Source organism: Platalea leucorodia (genome assembly GCF_965183815.1).
Source record: "Platalea leucorodia genome assembly, chromosome: 5".
NCBI lineage: Eukaryota > Metazoa > Chordata > Aves > Pelecaniformes > Threskiornithidae > Platalea > Platalea leucorodia.
Window position 1 is genome coordinate 50022155 of NC_138827.1, and position 20837 is coordinate 50042991.

At 56.0% G+C, this 20837-nt stretch overlaps 1 protein-coding gene across 1 annotated transcript in view; it reads left to right on the plus strand.

Annotated features, from left to right (window-relative positions):
- Positions 1 to 3551: 3551 nt before the first annotated feature.
- LMX1A (LIM homeobox transcription factor 1 alpha) overlaps positions 3552 to 20837 on the plus strand; it is a gene marked incomplete at its 5' end in the record, with an annotated part of 44101 nt that continues 26815 nt past the window's right edge. Inside the window, 2 exons of the mRNA XM_082312320.1 lie at positions 3552 to 3627; positions 4225 to 4411. Of these exons, the coding sequence (XP_082168446.1) occupies positions 3552 to 3627; positions 4225 to 4411 (263 nt within the window). The remainder of the gene's footprint in view (positions 3628 to 4224; positions 4412 to 20837) is intronic.

Genomic DNA, 20837 nt, shown 5'->3' on the forward strand with positions numbered 1-20837 from the left:
ATCTCTACCCAGGGCCAGCCCGCCCAGCTGGGTGTGCAGCAGCTGACGCCTATAAAGGGCTGTGAACGCAGCAGGAAGGAGAGGGTGGTGGAGAGTGTGGTGGGCTGTGCTTTGTTTTCTGGGTCAAGTTGGCTTCAGGTATGGAAGGCACCTCGATGGTGCTAGCTAGCACTATGATGCCCAGTGCCTCCTGTCCCAAGGGAGGTGGCTGGAGTGTGTGTAGGGAGCACAACTCATCATCATCATCTTCTTCTTTGGTCTCCTGTGTGCCTGCTTCTGGGTCTAGCCCTCCCCACTCCTGTGTCGTTCTGCATCTGCTCTGATGGGCAGAGTTAAGGTGATTTGGATCTGGCTCCCTACTGCCTAGGACCATGTCTTGCTGTGGCTGTGGTTAGCTGAACACTGCTGACCTCCTCCCAGCAGAGAATGGCAGGGACCTGCTGGTCCACCCAAGCTCCTCGGCACAAAATGTGAGAGCTGGGCAACCCCAGTGGGTAGACTGTTGGGGGAGATGTGCTCTTCCAGCACTGTAGGCTTGTTGATTTGGTAGGCAGCTTCTGTATAATGCTGTTTTTCCCAGACCACCCAGTTTTTGTAACACCTGGGTGCCTGCAGACCCTACAGCTAAAAGGAGAAAGCCTAGTCCTGCTTCTTGTCTCGTTTAGTTATCTTCAGCTGCTGATGCTGTGGGCTGCTGCACCTAATTCAGCTCTGGGTGAGGTGATCATGGAAACTCTGGCCCTAGGAGGACTCGTTGCCTGAAACACTCCCCCCAGTCTTTTGTAGCACCATTCCTCGAGGTGAAGGTGTACTTTAGGAAGGGAAAGGTGAAATTGCCAGGGTACCCTGTAAATGCTATCAGTGAGGAGGTTTGGAGAGTGTTGCATGTTTTACTGGTTCACCTGGTGACTATCCTTTGCACAAGAGAGGGTGTGCTCCAGTACCTGTGATCTGTGTGGGAGCTGGTGTGTAAATCCTGGGGAACGACACCCTGCTGCAGACCCCTCAGTGTTACACACTGGGCCCATCCCTCAAGCCTGATCCTTCATAGACTGAGCTGGGAGTTGTGCACGAGAGCTGCGACATAAGGCAGTCTCCAGACCCCTCCTTGCCTGGAGAGGAGGAGGAGGAGGGTGAACACCACAGGGTGACAATATCTAGGGGGGAATGACTTCCCTCCCTGCTGTTCCTGCATATCTGATCAGACCAAATCAGGTGGGCAGTCTGAGTATATAAGCAAGGTGCCCTGTACAGGGCCAGTTTTTAGCAGTGCTGAAGGATGGCGTCCCCACCCCACAGGGCTGACCCCTGGCTGTGTAAGGAAAATCTACTGCCCTGCACAGCTCTGCAGCTGGGATGGGATGGCTGCACTGGTTTGCACAGGGAGGAAGAGCAGCGTGCAGTGCCCGGAGCCCCTGGTCACGCTGCAGTCCTTGCCGGGCTGGTGTCTTGGCAATGTGGCTTCAATAGATCTGGCTGCCCAGAAATTTGGCTGGAGCTGCTCGGAGACCTTCAGGAGAGGCAAAGACAGAGGCGTCAGAGTCCAGTGCCTCCCTGCTGCAGCTGCAGCTCAGCCTTCCTGGATGTGAGGGATCGGAGCTGTTTCACGCTGACCTGTGCAATGGTACCAATGCTTTTGTGCCCAAGGTCCCAGTGTAGTTATACTGGGACACAGTGGGGCTGTCCCAGGACCCTGTTTCCCTCTCCCATGGGACTTCGGCAGGGTGGTGATCCACCCGTGCTAACCTGTGGCCTCTCTCCTTCGTACGAGCTCCCAAAGGGCATGACCTTGGTCCCTGCATCACCCACGTCATCTGGGCGTGGGGAATGCTTGGTGACGAGGATGACCCACGGAGAGGCTGGGAGCGCTCCTGCCCCTGGTGCCAAGGTCACCGGTGAACACAGGAGGTGAGGCCCCTAAAAACCTCCCGTCCTCCAGGAGTCCGTAGCGGGTCCCTCGCAGCTCTGCAGCCGGTTTCTCCCCCGCCAGCCGGAGAGGGGGGTCCCAGCCCTCCTCCGTGCCGGGGGAAGCCGCGGCCCCGCTGCCCAGGCTGCGCCGGCAGCGGCAGGTACGCGGCCCCGGCCCCGCTGCCGGTGCCTCCGGACTTGCGGGGCCCGGGAAACTCCCCGAAAAATAGCGACCTCCCCCACCCCCGGCAGGAGAGAAGGGGAGAGCCGGGCGGGACGGGAAATCGCCGGGGCTGCAGGAAGGCTCCAAGTTTCGGCTTCCCCGGCCGGGCGGGATCTTTCCTCCGCGGGTTTCCCCTCCCCGAAACCGATGCGGTTTGGCGGAGCCGGAGCGGCGCTTCCCCGGGGTCGCCTTCCCCTGCGGCTCCGCGGTACCGGCGCCCGTAGCGGACCGGGCCCTGCTCGGCGCCAGCGATCACCAGCGACGGGCCCTCCGGGGCAGCTCTCCGGCTTTGGTTTCCCCCCCCCCCGCTTCTCCCCTCCCAGCACTCATTTTCCTTAAATACTCCGGAGCGGCGGGGCCAAGGCGCCTGGGGCGATGCGCAGCGCGGGGGAGCGCATCTCCCGGCCGGGGACCGCATCCCGCCCCGGCCGCTGCCTCCCCGGGCCGGGGACCGGCTTTCCCCAAAAACTCCCGGCCTGGGCTTCTCCTGGAAGGGGGAGCTGATTTCCAGCCGGTTTCACTACCGGGAGAGCCGCGGTGGCGGGGCACCACCCTCCACCTTTTTTTTTTTTTTTTTTTTTCTTCTTTTCTTCTTTTTGGCTTGCTTTCTAAGAAAAGAAGAAAAAAAGCCAGGGAGCGGAGCGGAGCCGGGGCTGTCCCGGCGCCCCGCGGGGCGGCCCGGCCGTGCCCCCCGGAGCCGGGAAGGGCCGCCGGCCCCTCGAGGCGTGGCGGGGCCGGTGCCTGCAGCCAGGCAGGAGAGCGGGGAGGAAACTTATTTCGAGTGGGGTGGAGAGGGGAGGGCAGGGGGTGGGGGTCGGGCAGGGAGGTATCAGCTCCAGGAAATGTGCCTTGGTAGCAGTCGGACGGGTGCTTCCCCGCAGGTTGGTGCGCTCCGCTCCGGAGCCGTCCAGGGCGCCGCGGCTCGCTCCCCACCCCGGGCAGCTTCGGCGGCGGGGAGGCCGGGGGAGGCCAGCCCGGGGAGGCAGGACCCGCCGCAGGACCCCCCCGGAGCGGTGGCTGCGGACGCCTCTCCCACCGCCTCCCCGCAGGAAGGCACCTCCCGGGCCGCCCCAGGTAAGCGGCCGAGCCCCGCCGACGGCAGCCCCGCATCCTCCCGTCCCGCTGCCGCGGGCGGCCCCGGGACCGGCCGCCCCCCACGTCGGGGCCGCGGGGATGGTGGGACGCTGCGAGCCGGCCCGGGGCAGCGGCTGCGAAGCCGGAGCGGGGGTCCAGGGCGTTTTCTCCCGCTCGGCGGCGGGGAGGGCGGAGGGGAGCGGGGCGCCCCGGGAGCGGGCGGCAGCCGGGGCGGGGAAGCCCCGGCCGGGGGCGGCGGGGCCGGCGGCCGGGGCTGAGCGCGGCGTGTCCGGGCTGTGTTGGCAGGCGGGCGGCGCGGCCCCCTCGCCCGGCCCGGCTCCCCACCATGCTGGACGGGCTGAAGATGGAGGAGAGTTTGCAGAGCGCCCTGGACCCCGCGGCCCCCTTCTCCTCCCTGCTGGGTAAGTCGGGGCACCCCGCTTGCCCTCCTGGGGACCCCCCCAGGGTGGGGCACGGCCGGGCGGGCCCCGAGGGACGGGCACAGGGGGTCCGGGGGGCCCGGGGACGGCTTTCCCCCCGTCTTGTTCCTGCCCGCAGCCCTGCCCGGCGCCGCGCCGCTCCCTTTGCCCGGGGAGTGCCCCGGCGCCTGCCCGCCCGCTCCCGTTTCGTTCCGCGATTGCATTAAATTCTGTGTGCCTCCCCCCCAGTGCAACGAAGGTCTTTCCTTCGTATCGAACAACAAATAATTTATTTTATTTTCTTTTTCTTCGTTTTAATATCGGTTTCAAACAATCGCCCTCTCTCCGAGCTGCGGCTCTGCCGCCGCCTTTCGAAGAGGAACGAAATTGGGGGCGATGTCCCCTCCCCCGGAGATCCCCTAGGGCATAGGTCCCCCCCGGATCCCGGAGCAGCGCCCCGCACGCCCCCGGCCCCCCCCGACCCACCAGCCTGCGCGGGGGAAGCGGGAGCAGCGGGATCCTCCGTCCATCCCTCGCCCGGTCCGTCTCCCCGTCCACCTCTCCCTCCACCCAGCCCTGCCCCCGGGTCCTTCCCCGCAGGCAGAGCCGCGACCCCCAAGTCGGTGTGCGAAGGGTGCCAGCGAGTTATTTCGGACCGGTTCCTGCTGCGCCTGAACGACAGCCTGTGGCACGAACAGTGCGTCCAGTGCGCGTCCTGCAAGGAGCCCCTGCAGACCACCTGCTTCTACCGCGACAAGAAGCTCTACTGCAAGCTGGACTACGAGAAGTAAGTGCCGCCCTGCCCCCCGGTGAACCCCCCTCGCCCCGCTCCCACCGCCCGCAGAGCCCCAGAGCCCTGCCGAAAGCACGGGGGGACGGGGGGCTCGGCGTCCCCCCACAGCTCCCCGTTTCCCCTGCCCCGTGTGTCTCAAGAGGTGTCAGCTTTACGGTGCTGTGTGGCGAGTTGTGCTTCTCCCCCGCAGCCTCCTCGCACCCCCGGGTCTCCCCTTTTTAGGGGTATTTCGTTGTGCTCGGTTTGCGCCTCGGGAATTTAGGAGCCTTTTGTCGGGAGCCTGTGAGACCCCCGGTAACCCCGGGGCTGTGGAGGGACGGGGCCAAGCATTTTCCCATCCTCTCTGGCTTTATTTTCCTACTGAGCGTCTGCGGGAGGAACATTATATCCTTCCTGACCTGGTCCTGGATGGGTCTATTTTCCTAATATCTCCACAAGCAGGGCAATGTCCCTGGTCGGATGGGGAAACTGAGGCACTCAGCAGGGACCAGGGAAGGCCCCACTGAATTTGGAGTGTCTGCTATCACACGCCGAGGGCTTTGCCTGCTCCTGGGACTGTGATGGAGCAGGAAATTTGGATGTAGGTGGTTCAAGCTTCCAGCCCCGATGCTTCCCCTTTGGCAAGTGTGGGGCTGGGAGGGAAAAGACAATGAGAAAATTATTTTTCATTTTTTAAGGGAAAACCTTTCCAGTGGGAATGGGGAGAAGGCTGTTGAGTCTGTCCTCTCTTGCAGCTGCTTTTGTTTTTTCCTGCTCATCCCACTCTTGCTATCCCTGCCGGACCCCACTCCCTGGCCGGGTTTCGGAGCCGTTAAATTTGTGTTGCCTCCGGGCTGGTTGTTTCTTGGGGCCGGATCCCTCGCTATGGTGATAGCACGGCTGCTGGAGCCCTGCGATTTAATTCCCGGGTCGCTGTTGTACGAGAAAACAGTCGTCAGCGATGCTCTCGTCTCTGGCCTTCGGCGGGTCGGCGAGCATGCCGGGGGCTAGCCTTGCTCCAGGCCTTTTTAAAGTTTTTCCTTTAAGTCCCATATTGTGGGTCTGAGTTTAATCACTATGGATACAAGACAAATTGAAAGCAGAATTTGTGCGCGTGACCTTGTTTTCAAATGTTTACGAAAGAGCGGAAGAATTAGCTGCCGCGAGAGTGGAAAGGAGAGAGCTGTGTTACGGGTTTTTTTAGGCAAAAATTTGTCAAGATTGGGTGCGCTGCTTGTTTATCAGTAGAAATTTGGCTACCGGTTCCCATAGGTTTCCAACACAATTTAACATGCATTTTCTGCTTTATCAGTGCCTCCATTTGGAGCATTAAGTGGACGTTGGGGTAAATATTACCGCAGAAATGCCTTTCTAGCTTGCAGTGGGTTTTACTCTCTGAGCGTTCGACTGTGGCTTCTGAACGCTGGAAGCCAGCTCCAACCCGAAACCCTCCTCCTATGTCTCTTGGCCGTGAAAGAAATCGGTGCCGCAGTTGGCTTCTTGCTGTGCCCATCTCACTGTCGGGATGGACAAGGATGATTGTGAGAAGAAAAAAAAAAAAAAAAAAGTCACAAATATTTCCTAGGCTCTGGCAAGTGGCACAGTTTATCCTGGTTATTTCCCGGCTGCATTTGGATTGGTAACTTCTGCTTGAGCCGGGGAGCGGGCTCTGCGGCAGGCCGTTTCCCTGAGGTGTGATGGTTTTAGCCCTGAACCGCTGCCGGCCTCTTCCTCTCCCGCACCCGTCTGCCCCTTTTCTGATGATGTTGTCCCCTTGAATTTTATTTTATTTTTTTGGTGTCGGGCTGCCGGTCCATGTCCCTGCTCCCTCCACCCTCCGTCGTGCCGATGGTGCGACTCCTTACCTGGGGACAGCGAGGGTGTGGGGCAGGGTCCCAAAGAGCTCTTTCCTTTGGGCTCTGCAGACCTTTACATATGACTCTGTATTTAACAAAAAACCCTCTTTCTTTGCCCAAACTACCCATCCTGTCTTTGGGCTGAGCACTTTCCCTGAGTGCAGGAGCACTGTGCCTGCCTCCGCCGTGGTGCTGATGCCAGGGCTTTCGGTACAAAACATGCAGGGGAAGAGCTGCTGCTCTTGGACTGAGCTAATTATCTCGAGCCGAGAGCTGGTTAATTATCGCGGGCGATTGACACTCCTTGTGCTGAGCGTCTCACGGGCGCGATGGATGGTGTAAAGTCACCGATTCTCCCTGCGGCACCAGCGGTCCCACCGGCGGAGCCGGGCTCTGGGGGCCTCTCCATCGGCACAGCGATGCTCACGGGGTGGGAGGGCTGGGGTATCTGCGTGTGAAACGCTGCTGCTGGGGGTGTCAGGGAAGCAGGATCCTGTCAGTGTAGTGGTGGTGGGGTTTTGGTTTTTTTTGTTGTTTTTTTTTTTTTTTTCTTTTTTAATTAAAAGAAGGGCTTTCTCTTCCAGATGGTGACTGTTGGGATGTTTTACCAGAGAGGAGTAGGTGCAGTGTTTTCTGACATGTATCTTCGCTCTCTGTTTGAGCTCCGTTTATAACAAGGCTGCAGAGGGTTAACGACGGAGCGTGAGACAGCAGAGTTATGCCTTTAGTTATAAATACACCCGTGGAAAGTGTTACGGACGGTTTTAAGCGAGCATCTGACTTGCTGGACTCTAGAAATTGAGGAATCATTTATTAAAACAGATGTTTTACATTTCTTTGTCTTTCATAAAGAGGAAGACCTTGGGAGAGGACCTGGAGAGGGACACATTAAAGACTAGCGATGCCAGACTGGATCTCGGCACCTCTTTGGGGTGCCCAGCGCCGCGGCTTGGGACCCGTGGGCAGTTTGGACAGCCATGGCGTCCGGGGACTCGGGGGGCCAGGGATTGCTCTTGGACCAGTTTCCCCAGTGCTGGTGGGGATGGCTCCTGGGGAGGGACCGCTCGAGCCTGCGCCCCTGGGACGGCGTCTATTTGGGGCAGAGGACGTTCGTTACAGAACATCCTGAATCCCGCGGCAGCCCCCGGCGCTTGTCCAAACCTGATAAGTCTCAACTATGACAAGGTTCAGGCTTTGCCCTGGCCGGCTCCCTGACTGCAGAGCGGCCCCAGGGACGCACCCCAGCTGCGGGGCCCCCTGTGTTAGTGACCAGGGGATGGGCTTTTGTGATGGTAGACGGGGGGGGGGGGGGGGGGGGCAACGTCAAACCTGGCTATAAATGCGGAGGGGTGCTGGAAGCGATGGGAAGAGTGGGTCTGGCAAAAAGGGCTGCCCTGGGGGCTCAAAATCCACATGAGCATGGGAATGGCTGAGCCCTGCTTGCCCAGAGGTGTTTCATGGGGGGTTTGCAAGAACCAAGCAGGGCCAGAGCCATAGGGAGGACCTGGAGCTGCGGGGACATCCCACTCAACCCCATCCCGAAGCCCTGCTGTGGGCAATGCTAGCGGCGTGCAGGAACCCCACCAGCCAGTTCTGGGGGCCGGGAGCACTGACAGCGGTGCGGTCGTGACGGGGGGCGCAGCTGGGGAGCGTGGCGACGGCGGGACGGCTTGGCATGTCCCCAGCTGCAGCGCAGAGCCCCGGCCCCAGCCCCGGCTGGCAGGAGCAGATGGCCAGCACATCTCGGAGCAGGCCTGGCATGTGGGCGCCGGCAGCGGAGGGGCGGCCGCGGCCCCTGAGCCACCGCCACCGTGCCGGGCTCCCCGGCCGAGGGAGGCAGTTGTGTGATGCTTGCTCTGTCTTCACACGGCTTGATGGCTCTGTGCCGTTGCCAGCTTCCGCGCCGTCATTGCAAAGCTCCCCCTGCTTGGCTCTGAAATCCCCTGCTCCTGGAGTCATGGGGTTGCATGGGTGCCTCCACCTCCTCCTCTGTGAATTAAAATGAGGAGGTGCATCTGGCTGTGAAGGGGGGAAAAAAAATCCTTCCAACCTCTGAATGCGCACAAAAGAAAACGCATGTGAAGAAACCCATTGGTGATGGGTTTTAAAATCACAGCCAGCATCTTTGTATGGGGGATGAGCCTGAACCCCCAGCAGCATGGTCCCGGCAGACCATGGCTGGCTCTGCCCAGGGGGAAGGTGGGATCTGCGAGGCTCGGTGTAGCGCAGCCTCCTCTTGCCCGCTGGAGGCTCGTCTGGCAGCTGCTGCCGTAGAGGAGAGAGGGGGAAGAGGATTGAAGCATGGTGGCTGTTTATCTTGCTTAATGTGGGTAATGAATGTAATTGCGCAATTAGCTGCAAACCGTGGTGCTACTTCCCTGTCCTGGAAGGGCTGCAAGGGGGATAATCCCAAATGGATTGAAGGAATAAGGTGATGCTGATGCTGAATGCTTTAGGGCAGCTTGGTCCCCCACCGTCCGGAAGCTTCCTATGGTCTGAGGGGTTTGTGCTGGCGATTCACAGTCCTTTGCCTTCTTTCACCTGGAGAAATGGGACTTTTTGCTGTTCTTGTGGCTGATGGGAGGGAATGGTCCCTCCAGAGAACCACAGGTCAGCCCAGATACAGCGTAACATGCCCTCTGGAGATTCTTCTCCCTTATTGTAGGGCATCCTATGGAGAGGACAGTGCTAACCTGGGTTTCTCCAGCTGGCCAGGCACTGGGGGCAGTCAGGCTGGCCTGGGCAGGGTACCAGAGCGCATGGCAGGTCTGCAGCACAATGTCCCTCTTGCTGGTCTCTCTTTACGCATCCCTCAACCTTTTTTTCTAGCACTTCCCACCCTTCTTGCCTGCTTTCCACCCCCACCCAGCGCCTTGTTTCCCCTAGCAAACCCCTCTCTGTCCTCACCTCCTTTCCCACAGCTCCTGGAGGAAACATGCCAGCTCTTTGCAGGCTGGGATGAGCGCGGCTCTGGGGCAGCTGAATCTGGACTCATCCCTGCCAGGGATGCAGTGGCGGATACTGCTGGGCTGGGACCAGGCACCGGTCCTTTGTTTTTTAAGTCACCTTGTTATGCTGGTGGGGGGAAAAGGAGGGAAGCAGCGGGATGCGGCGATGAGAGGGGCATTACGGAGGCTGCTGCGGGATCCAGTCTGGAAACGCCAGGCGAGCAAAATATGCCTTGCTCTCATCTCTGCTGCCGCCCATCCTCCTGCGTGCTGCTCGCAAAAGGATCGAGAAGAGATTTGGCGTCTTGCCCCTTCCCCCTGTCCTTAATTAGATTTGTGTCTTACAATTAATGTTTCATAGAAAGGTCTGAAAGGGAGCGACGTTTGGCAGCTTGGGAGCGAGGCAGCCGAATATACTCATCATCTGTCCCTCTGTGGTGGGGACAGGGGTGGCTTTGGGATCAGCTTTTCTCCTGCTCATTGGCAGTGGGACCCTGGAGGCTGCGGGTCAGCACTGGCAGAGCTGGGACCTGAGCATCATTGGTACTCTCCATGGTTTCTGCCATCTTATTTCAGACCTGCAATGATTTTTTTTTTTTTCCCCTTTTTCTTTCTTTCTTCCCGCTGTGGCACGGTGCTCCCTGATCAGCCCCGGATGGGGTGCTTGGAGCTTGGGGAACCGCTCCACATCTTTGCAATCCTGATGAAGGTGCTGAAAAGAAATCGTCTTGGGGGAAGAAAGGGGGGTTTGTTTCGGTTTGATGAGAATTTTGTCTCCACCAGCTGGAGAGACAGCTGGAGTCCTCTCCTGCCCCGGCTCGCCAGCCCTCGCCTTGCCGGTTCTTCACCTGCTCGCAGCCGCCAGGCTCAGGGAAGGATTTGCCGAGCTGTGGATTTGAGAGAGCCCAGAATTTGATTTCTTGCTTGGTCCTTCCTTGAGGAGCTTTCCGGCAGGGTCTAAACCCGATGCTGTGGTCACCTGCAGCCGATTTCAGAGAGAGTGACGGCCTCGGGTGTTAGCTGTGCTGCCAGCGTGCAGGCAAGATTTGCTGGCAGCCCCACGTGCTGCCAGGGAGGCTGAGCTCCACCGGCTGCCCCCGTCCCCGCTGGCAGCGTACCCAAACCCACAGCAGTTTCTGACTCTGATCCTGCACGCTCACCCTAGGCTGTGGCTGGGGGGACCCCGAAGCACCCTCTGCCTTGGAGGGGGAGAAGGGGATTTTGGGGGGTGAGGGTTGGTGTCCTCTTCTGCTCCCAAGGGTGCAAGTCCTGCTTCTGGCTGAGGAGGGGGAAAACCTAACAGTTTGAATCGGGTTTGGGTCTGGATTCATGGTTCCCCACTTCTGGTGAACCCCGCAGTGTGCAACCAAGGGGAGGGTACTTAAAACATCCCATGTCCCAGATATTTTTCTTAAGATGCTCTTTGTCCCTTTGTGCTCTATTTTGTCTCTGGCTCGTGTCCTCTGCAGACACATACACAGGGTGGGGACACTGGCACCGGCATGGGGACAGGGGGCCGGGGCTGGAGGACTGTGCCTTTGCCTGTGATTTAATAAAGCATCTCCTCTGTAATAGGAGTAAAGAATAGCTTTAAAGCAGGGAGAAAATATTTGCATTTTATTAAGGTGAAATACTGGGCTTGACTGAAAATAATTTTTTTTTTTTTTAAATATATTTTCATGAGAAATTTGAATTTCTGTGTATTTGTAAGAGATTTCAGAAGGAAGAGGTGGGGGGGGGACGACGACACTAACGGTGCTCCTTGACATGGCAAACACTGCGCAGACGTGTGTGAAAGCCTATAGCCACAGTATACTAGCCTGTAACTTCAATTTTGTTCTTCAGTACTTTTAACCTGGAAGGAATCCTGCCTGGGCAGAAGGAAGCCAGCTGGTCCCCGGGTGTCTTCTGGTGCTGTTGATCCTCAGGGGCAGTGGATGCCCCCGGGTTGTCTTGTGCGTGTCTGTGAAACTGGCAGGCATCTCATTGCAGCTCTGTTTGAGGTTTGTTTTTTTTAAGATCATCAAACCTTGGTTGCCCAGGAGAAGAGTGCTGTAATCCCTGGCTTCCCACCCCAAATATTTACAGACAGCCAGATCCTGAAGCTTTTGCAAAAGGCGTGGGGCAGGGTGACCGCTGAGCAGTGCCGTGCCAGGACTATGCTGGCAGCAGGGGCACAGCGTCGGGTTGGTGGTACCAGTCTCTGTTTATTTGTTTTTGGTGTTTTTTTTTTTGCGGTTTTTGGGTTTTTGTTTTTTGGTTTTGTTTGTTTGTTTGTTTTTTTTTGCTATCAAAGGGCTCTGTCTTCTGGCTTATCTGTTTTGCTAGGACCTTATTAACAAAGACCAATTTCTTCAGAGCTTGTCAGGGATCCTTCAGGTGCTCCATATTTTGTAGGCTGGCTATCTGAAAACTGTTTTCTCCCACAAAGGTTGTCTTTTTCAGGAGGGTGGCATGTGCGTTTCTCAATACAGGGCTGAAATGTTATGTTCAATGCAAACAGTTTATTTTCTCATATTGCACTGTGTGCTTGCATGGACATACCTGTTTTCAGTAGAGGCTTAGCATTTCCCATACCCATGGATTCAGGTCTCCTGTAGTTGCTGCCTGGTTTGGCTATGACGGGCCATGGTCACATGCAGAAAAGAGAGCTGAGACTCATCTCCTTCACCCGTGAAATGGAGCTGGAGATATGAATATAGCTAAAAAAGGCTTCATTCATCATCACAAGTGCTTTGAGCATTTTGCTGGGAGTGTTTGAAGGCTGGGAATGAATTTCTAATCTCTCTCCAGATTCTCCTGGTTTTTATGTCATGCCTGTCTTTGTGTTTTCCACCTTGGGCTACTTTTGACCAAAGATGACCGAGAGGTTGTGCTGCAGAGGCACCGGCTTCTGCCAGGGGTTGTTTAAGGAGAACTGCTCTCCTCTGTATCCCGGCACATCCCAGCAGGCAGCAATGCTTCCCCTTGTCCAAGGGTCACTGGGGCTTTGTGGCTGCAGACGAAAGGTTTGCTCTGCGCCGAGGCATCCCGCTTTTCCTCAGGGCGAATGCCTTGAAGGGCAGAGCACGCTGGAGGAGGCTTCCTCGGCCGGTACTCGTGCTTTGCGAGCCCATCAGGGCCCGGCATTGATCCTTCCCAGCTGTCCCCCTGTCGCCGTCGTCCGTACATTGTCTCTCGCCGCTCCCTACCCCTCTCCTTCCCTTGTGGCCTTCATTTCCTAACGCTGCTCTTAGGGAGAGCTTTCTGTCCTTGACAGCGGAACAAATCCCTTTTCACGCGACCATCACTCCTCGGCCCATTGTCCTCCGCCCCCGCCGCCACCGTGCAAAATCTCCCCCCCCGTACGTCTGTTCCTCTGGAATGATAACCACCATCGTGATGGGGCGTTGAGCCCCCCAGATCCCTCTGGACAAGGTGCCCCGCCCTGTGGGGGAGCAAAGCGGGGTCTTAAAAGCACAACAAGAGGCAACAGTGATTCCCGGAGAAGAGATTTGTTTGGGACCGTTTGGATGTGCTTCATCTCTTTGGGAAGTGCATCCTCTCCTCTGGTTTTGTGCTGCAGAACTACTTGGATGAACCTGGAGCCTTTGTGTACTGAGGGCTCCTTCTTCCCTGCCTGGAGCTGGAGAGGCCACATTATAAGTTGATTTTTCACTGCGTAGCATTGTCCAACGCAGCTAAGCAGGAAGAGGGAGGTGGGAATTTTCTCTTTGCTATTGAAAGCTCAGGGAAGCATTTGGCAGGAAAAATTTGGAAAGGGGAGAGAAATAGGTTAAGGGACCTGAAGGCAGTTCTCAGCTGCAGCAATTTTTTATTTGAAAGAGTTGGTGTTGTCATTTCTTCCCTCCAACCCCCACCATCGTAAGAACACAGGGATGCTTTGGTTGTCAAAATTTCTGCTCAGCATTTGCTGGCTCTGTTAAGTCTTTATTCCTGCAAAACAGCATCTTAGCTATGCAAAATGGTGCTAACCTCTGCAGTAATGTGTCTAAACAGGAGGAGGGAAAAGCAACATGGCAAATGTTCACAATTGCCTCCACAGGGGTGATTTTGATGCCATTGGATAAATAAATTCACAGGTGCTGATAGCGGAGGTAGATGTTTATCAAAGCCCAACCCCAAAACACTTGCCCAATGACTTCTGTGTTGAGCCCGGATTTGGAGTGCCCACACTTCTGGCACATCTTTTCCATTGCCGAACTTAGAGGGCACCCTCCAGGCAACAGGAGGGGAGGGAACGGCAGCTGTACAGCTAGTGCATCGGGTGTGCAGGACCCCAGCCCTGCGCTGCGTGTTGAGGATAGGTTGACAAGCTCCTCTCTGCTTACAGACCACTTTCTGTGGGCTCCTGCAAGGGCTGAAGGGGAGGAAGAGGCTCCTACAGAGCAGAGGGTTTGGCCAAGCCAAGGTCTGAATTGCCCGATGGAGGTGCTGATCTCCAGGTCTTGGCTGCTGAGAGCTCCTTGCTCACCTGAATGACATCTATGAACCCAACCATCCTCTTGGCTTGGGCACCTGCGGTCTCCGGTGCAGTAGGATGGCTCACACTCATGTGCCTTGAGTCTCTGTTGTGCCAAATGGGAGGCCAGCTGGGTTGGCGATGGGGAACTGAAATACTGAATTATGTATATCTCAGCATCTCCGCTGCCGGGCAGAGCACTGGAGTGCTATCGAGCAGATCCTTTTAAACAGCGATTTGGATGTGGGAGCTTGGTTAGGAAAGCCATTAAGTGTTTGCATCTTCTTGATGTCTGCTCAGGTGAATGTTGCTCCTTCCTTCTGCGTCTGTAATTATGAAAGGCTGAAAGAGCAACCTCAACGGACTGGCTTAAAAGTTTAATGAAGCTTAAAGTCTTGTAGGTTGGGCTCTTGAGTCTGAGCTTGTTTCAGCTCTGGCCCTAGGAAGGAGAGTTAACCAGAAAGGAGGAGGCTTCCTGCACAAATTACCTCGAGGACATTAAAACCCACATTGATGGGAGGTTCTGTTATGGAGATGGATTAGGAGAAAGTAATGGGAGAGGAGGTCTGAGATGGGTGAAGGGCCCTGCGTGGGGAAAGTAGGTCCAAGAGAGGTCGGTGTCCTTGATAAGGAGAAAGCTGCCCATGGCAGGGACAAGACTTTCTGGCCACTGCTGTGCAAGATGCATGTGTGACGGATGGCCTCTGCTCTGCAGCTCCAAACTCGGGTAGTGCTGATGGATGGGTGCCAAGGCGCAGCAGGATCTGGGTGGCTCACCTGCTCTGTCTGGTGTAACACGCTTCTCGCAGCGCCCGCCAGAGATGCTCCAGGGTGGGGAGGGTTGCTGGCATGCCCGTGCTGGCAGTCTCTGACTGGGTCCCAGGAAGAGCCAAAGTGTCTGTGCCCTTGGCACGGTCTTTATGGGAGTTTCTTCTGCAGCACCAAACCCACCTTTGCACTTTTTTTTAGCCAGCTGAGACAAGGAGCTGAGGCCCTGAGCAGTTGGTGGAGCCGCTGGGCGGTGTGGGGCTGGGGGAGAAGGGCTCTCTCTCCAGATGTGCTGCATTGCAAATCTCAGCTGGATCCGGTTTTGAGTTTCATGGTAAGGGTTTGCAGCGGGAACGATCTCTGGCTGCGTGCTCTGGGCTCCTGCCCATTCCCAGCGCTTCACCTTTCTCCTCCTCTTGCCTCGTGGTGAAACTGCAGCTCTTTGTGGCTGGAGTGAAGATGGAAGAAACATGGTCAATGCTTTGATGCTGAGGTGTGTATGGGAACACAACTAGCTTCATGGGACCATTTCTCCATGGCCAACCAAGTTCAGAGGCACTGATGCCACCCATCCTTATCTAGGCAGAGTAACGAGTCTGGCTGCTAAACCAGAGAGCCCAAATCCACCCTGCTCTGCTGGGAAGGCCCATCCCCATCCGCCAGCGAAAGTGCAGTTTCCCTGCCAATAATGTCTTTATGCTATTTCCAACCCCATAACAAAAATCCCAGGAACTCCCTGAATCCTTGGCTTTTAAAGTAAATATACCCCCACCCCAAACTGATTTATTTTTTCCTGTTTCAGGCACTTCTGCCTCCATACATCAGCCTTGGTCCTTCCCTCCCCGGCCTGATGCCTGCAGAGCACCGTTCTCATGCAGGGCAGCCACTGGCTTCACCATGGGGCGATGCTTTGCAGGTCTCCTTGGTCGGCCGGGGAAGCACATCGGGCACATTGTGGGTGAAAGGTGCTAATGAAATGAAAACCAAATCTATGTCTTCCCCTTTAGTGTCTTCATGCTGGAAAAGTGCAGCAAAAGTCAACCAACAATGCATCTTGCCGAAGCTGCATTTTTTTTTCCGTACGGATTAGTGGTTCAAGAGCAGGGATTTTCAAACTGACAAGCCCTTGGCAGAGAAATAATTATAGGCTTTTTTATGCTTTGTGTTTCCTAAGTAGTTCTAAATAACTTCTTCCCTTGGGGCATTTTTTTTAAGTCCACAAAATGGGGGGAAAAAAATCTGTATTTCCTCAGTGTCCTTGAAAATATGCAAGATGTTTGTGGAGACCATTCAAATTTCAGCTATAAGATTTTTTGCGTGTGTGTGTTTACTTTAACCACGTCCAATCAACCAAAGTTTCTTGGCTGGTGATGCTTCAGAAATGGATCTTAGAAATGGGAGATGGAGGGAGATAGATGTGATCACTTCTTGGCCGTCTCAGGAATGTGGGTCTTGACTCTGCAGTATATTCTCCAGGGTTTTTACCCCAGTCCTTGCTGTAAGAGAGGATTTCTGGGTCTAGCGGAGCTCATTTTCCCCGTCAACATCCATCATTTGCTTGCACCGAGTTGCTGCACGTCTTGCTGCGAAACCCTCACCCTGCCCCTTTCGCCAGCATCCTGCCTTTTCCTCTGGCTCCCAGCTGCAATTCCAGGGGCTGCAGAGCCCAGTGGAGCTCATCCAGCCCTGTCCTCCATTGGGTCCTCTCCTCGCCTGCGCCTTCATCCTGACCGCTTTGGCCAGTCTTTATAATTTTAAGAAAGGCAGCGTGATGTGAAAAAAGCCACCTGGGGGTGGTTGAGGGCAGCTCCAAGGCACACATGAGTTCATGCCTTTTATCCCTAGCAAAACTCACCTCGTCTAATTTTCTATGCAAGCCCTTAACGAGGTACCCTAATTTTCTGAGCACACCAGACATCTCTGTGTCGCAGCGTGTTTTACCACGGCTCAGTCCCAGCCCAGACCTCTTTGTTCCTTACTTTTTTGCCCCTCCCTGGGAAGAGCCCTCCGGAGGATGCTGTCCTAAATCTGAGCTATCCTGCACCTGACCGGGGAGGGGGTTTCCATGCATCCATCCATTGGTCCATCCCTGATACTAAATGCTGCTTGCGATGTAAGGGGGGGACCTGGGAGAGGACCCCACTGGCATTTACACTCGCAGCAATATAAAAGGGCAGTGCCGGGGCCCGGAGGGGCCACATTATTGCATCTGCTATCAGGGCAGCGCGGGGCGCTCCCCTGGGATTACTGGTGCAATATTCCCACCATCAGCAAGGAAAGGGGGGCAGGCTGCTGTTAATAACGGCATTGCTCTACCTTGGCTTTATTAAGTGAGGGAAGCCTCCGTTCCTCATGCCCCAGGCGTGTCTGGGTCTGGGCTTCGCGGCGAGAGGGAAGGGGGTGGGAGCAGAGAGGGGGGTGGTGGGGAGATGGTATTTGAAGTAATTAGAGCTGCTCCATGGAGAGGGAAATTGCCAAGAGGGGTGGCAGCGATATAGCAATGGGGTGTTCTGCCCAAACCTGCTGCAAAACCCTCCTGCAGGCTCTGCCCAATCCACCCTGCTCCTCTCAGCCCTTCATCTCCCTAGGGGCTATGGCGTTTAGTGAGTGGGGTGGTGAACGCCTCACTTTCCTCATTCCCCCCTCTTCTGAAGACCGTCTTAGGGTAGCTAAAGTCTGGTTGAGCTTGTGGGGACACCATGATGTAGCTCCAGGACTTACAAAGTCCCTTGTGCCCTGCAGATGTGACGGGTGACCCTGCAGAGGGACATGGTGCCAGGAGGGGACCTGCCTCTCCTGTCTTTCCTCTGCCCCAGCCATCATCTCTCAGGGGAAAGGGTTTTTTTCTCATCTTCCCCTGTCCAGACGCTGTGAATCCCACTAAAACTTTTGACTGGAGCAGGGATTACATGCTCGGGTTTCAGCCCTTGTCTGCGAGCGGTGTAAACTTTCTGCTGGAGCTCAAGTGACATTTTGTGGGAGATAGGAGAGTATTAAGTGTTGGTCCTTGCAGATAAAAATAGCTGCTGGACTGACGACGTTTTCTGTCGTCTTGTCGCTGGTCTAACCCGGCTCCATCGCCTCCACGCTGGCGCTCCTGACCTGCTCTTTTCATAGTGTCAGGTGCTGGGGGCACCTGCAGCCCGACCTGGCACGGTCCCGCTCTGAGCATCCCCACCTGCCTGTCACAGCAATGCTCCTTTTCTCCAGTAAGCACCGCGGCCGGAACGATGCCGGGCTCTCAGTGTAGGCTGGAGGGCAAACCAGACTGGGAGCAGTAGGTCTCAGGTTTGTATTCACAGGGGCTGGAAGGAAACACTGTCCATCCCGCTTGCTGTGAGCCCACTCTAACCAAGCGCAGCATCCCCCTTCCTGAAATCAGAGCCTGCAGATCAAAGCAGGTACCCCAAATTGCCTGCTATTGCAAACCTTGCTGCTAATGTAGGAGCAATCCTGGTTACAGGAGTCCTCATGCATGCACACGTGTCCGCCTGTCTGTTTTCCCCGTTGCTGTGTTTCAGAGCTGATGTTTTCATCCCGAGGTTATAGCCAGAGCTGGCTCGGGGCCCCTCAGCAGCATCGGCAGAGCTGACTCTTGCTGCTCCAGAAACGCGGGGCTGGGGCCGGTCGAAAGGAAAGGGAAGGAGAGGAGGAGGGAGCGGCAGGGTCTGGCTCGCTGCTGAGCTGGGACCAGATCTGCTGCTGGGAGAGGCTCTCCCACCCTGCCTGCCCTGCGCCTTTCCCGGGCCCTGCTTCAGAGCAGCATCTGCCTGCTCTACCTCTGAAAATAGCCAGCGTGGCTCTGGAAGACCTTGTGTACAGCCGGTAGGATGGCAGCGGGGATAATTTCTCCTCGTGTTGAGCCTTTCTTTCTCATGGCTGGGCTGGGAAGTCCCCAGGCATTGGACTCTGTGGACTGGGCATCCTTTGAGGATGCCTCCATTCCATCTGCTTGTTCTTCTGATGTCCACCAGAGCATCATTCTCCCCAAGGGTCTCTTCATGGACCTCCTAGCTGCAGGGTCAGGCTGCCTTCAATGCAACTTTTCAATTGCAGCCCTTAAATACCTTTCTCAAACAAGTGAAGGCTTTTGGGAACAGCATCTTTTCCAGATTCCCTTTACTCTCTGCTTAAAGGCCCACCCGCCGCTGGGGGATTCATCATCTTGCATGGTGTCAGCCATCAGCTGAAGCATCTCTCCCGTCAGAAATAAGGAACGAGATCCTCGTGTGTCTGGAGCCGAACCGATGCGATGGCAGTTGGCCACTTACAGTAGTGGGCGATTACTGAGCCCCTGCCAGGAATTCTTCCAGTGGGATCGGGAACAATCTCGGGTGTTAAATTTGTCCTGCGACGTGTAACCTCTAAGTAGAGCCCATCGTGTTTTGTAACGGATCATATGATGCCGGCGATGGCAGCCGCCTGCCCTGCGTTTCAAGGTCAGCGCTGAGCTCAGGGCTGGAGGGGCAGCTCCTGGCTGCAGCCTTGCCTTGCCGCTGAGCCATCTCGCAGGACTCTGCTCCCTCCTGGGGTAAAGTCTTGGGTGCCTTGGGAGCTCAGACTCGGGGATGGAGGCTGTTTTGCTCCTGGTCAGTGAGGCTGCAGGCCGCATCTTGGGATCTGCCCTTGCAGGGTGTGCTCCTGGGATCAGCATGGCTCTGGGATGCAGACCCTGCCCGCGTCTGTCCTGCAGCCCCGTGAGGGTTTCTCACGTGCCACCAACACACTGTCTCCACATCTAGAAACTGCTGTCCCTTAGCCAGAGCCTGTGCAGCAGGTGCGGCTCCATCCCCTGAGAGTTTTACAGCATCATGTAAAGGACAGGAGCTTCCAGCATACATATAGACAGTATTCCCTCGCTCTCAGTGCGAGGATTCATGCCACCCAGTAAGGACTTCATCTTGTATGCCTGAAGCCGGGGGAACCGCTGTGCAGAGAAGGGTTTGCTGGCAGAGGTGAGGAGCGCAGGGTCCTTGTCTGGATGGACAACCAGCACAGTGATGCTGCTGCCTGCTCCGTCGCTTGGCTTCCAGCCCCTTGCAGGAAAGCACGGCCATCCCCATGGGAAGAGTCTCCCACAGTCTTTATCAATAAATAAATGTTTTAGGCCCATCGCTGTATCAAGCAATTAGAAGGGACTTTTTGGACAGGTCGTTAAATAAGAATTAGCAGGGGTTTAAAATATTAATGGGTAATTGGCCCTCACCAGTTCTCTTGTTACACGAACATTTCATTTATAATTTGGACCCAAGTTGGGATGTGCTGAGAGATGCTCAGGCTGCAGCCTGTGCACGGGGGTTAACGTGGTGCTCTCTCCTGCCAGAAAATAATAAAAGCCAGGGACTGTCTAGGGATTGTGCATGAAGGATTAGGAAGAGGATATGCACGGGCCTGTCTGCAGCTGGTTGAAGTCTAGCGCAGAGGGGTAAGCCTGGAAATCATTGCTTTCTGATGGCTGCAAGGGGGCCAGCGTGGAAAGGGAGCTTGTCTCCTGAAACCTGGGGACCTCTGCAGCCAGCTGATGTTTTTAGTGGGAGGCAGCAAGTGGATTCTCTCCGCCTGAGAGATGTCTGTGCTGGTCGGGAAGGAGGAAGCACGGTGGGGTGGATGCTTCTGCCTCCACTTTCCAGGTGCTACAGTTGTTCAGTGTGAGCAGAGGGTGCTGGGCTCTAGGGACTGGGTTTTTTAGTGTTAATGGAGGGTGCTGGGCTCCAGGGACTGGGTTTTCAGTGCAGCAGAGGATGCTGGGCTCTAGGGACTGGGTTTCTGGTGTGAGCAGAGGATACTGGGCTCTGGGGACTGGGATTTTCGGTGTGAGCAGAGGATACTGGGCTCCAGGGACTGGGGTTTTCCAGCTTTCTACAGGAAGCCCCATCAGATCTCCAGATTCTGCTGGGAGTCTGGCTTCGTCCACATCATTATCTGTGGCTTTTTGGTTTTTAAAGTTTAAAGAGGTCCCAGAGTCAGGGGATTCAATTAAGCTGTCCCCTACCTTTCAGTAGGGAGCACTTGCAGCTGTCTGGCTCTAGGGAAAGCTGGAACATGCTTGGGTCTCGCATTTGTTTGGCTTCTTGATGCTGGCAGTGCTGTTTCCTGAAACGGTCACCTCGAGCTGGCTTGAGAAGCCGGAGTCACAGCTCTTTGGCTTAGTGAGTGCATGAAGATTTCCTAGCATCAGTTATTCAGCTTTAGGATTTACCTTGCAAACACCATGCTCGTGGAAGGTGTCTGCTGAGATGGAGGCATCCAAATTCCCCAAGGCGAGTCAGGGCTTTATGGCCCTCACCCAAGAGAAGCACGTTGCTTTTGTGGCAACTATTAATCGCTTCCTGAATTTAAAAAGCATAAACAAACTTGCTTGCCAGGGAACGAGTTACCCAGTGCATAAATGCTTTGCCATTAATGCG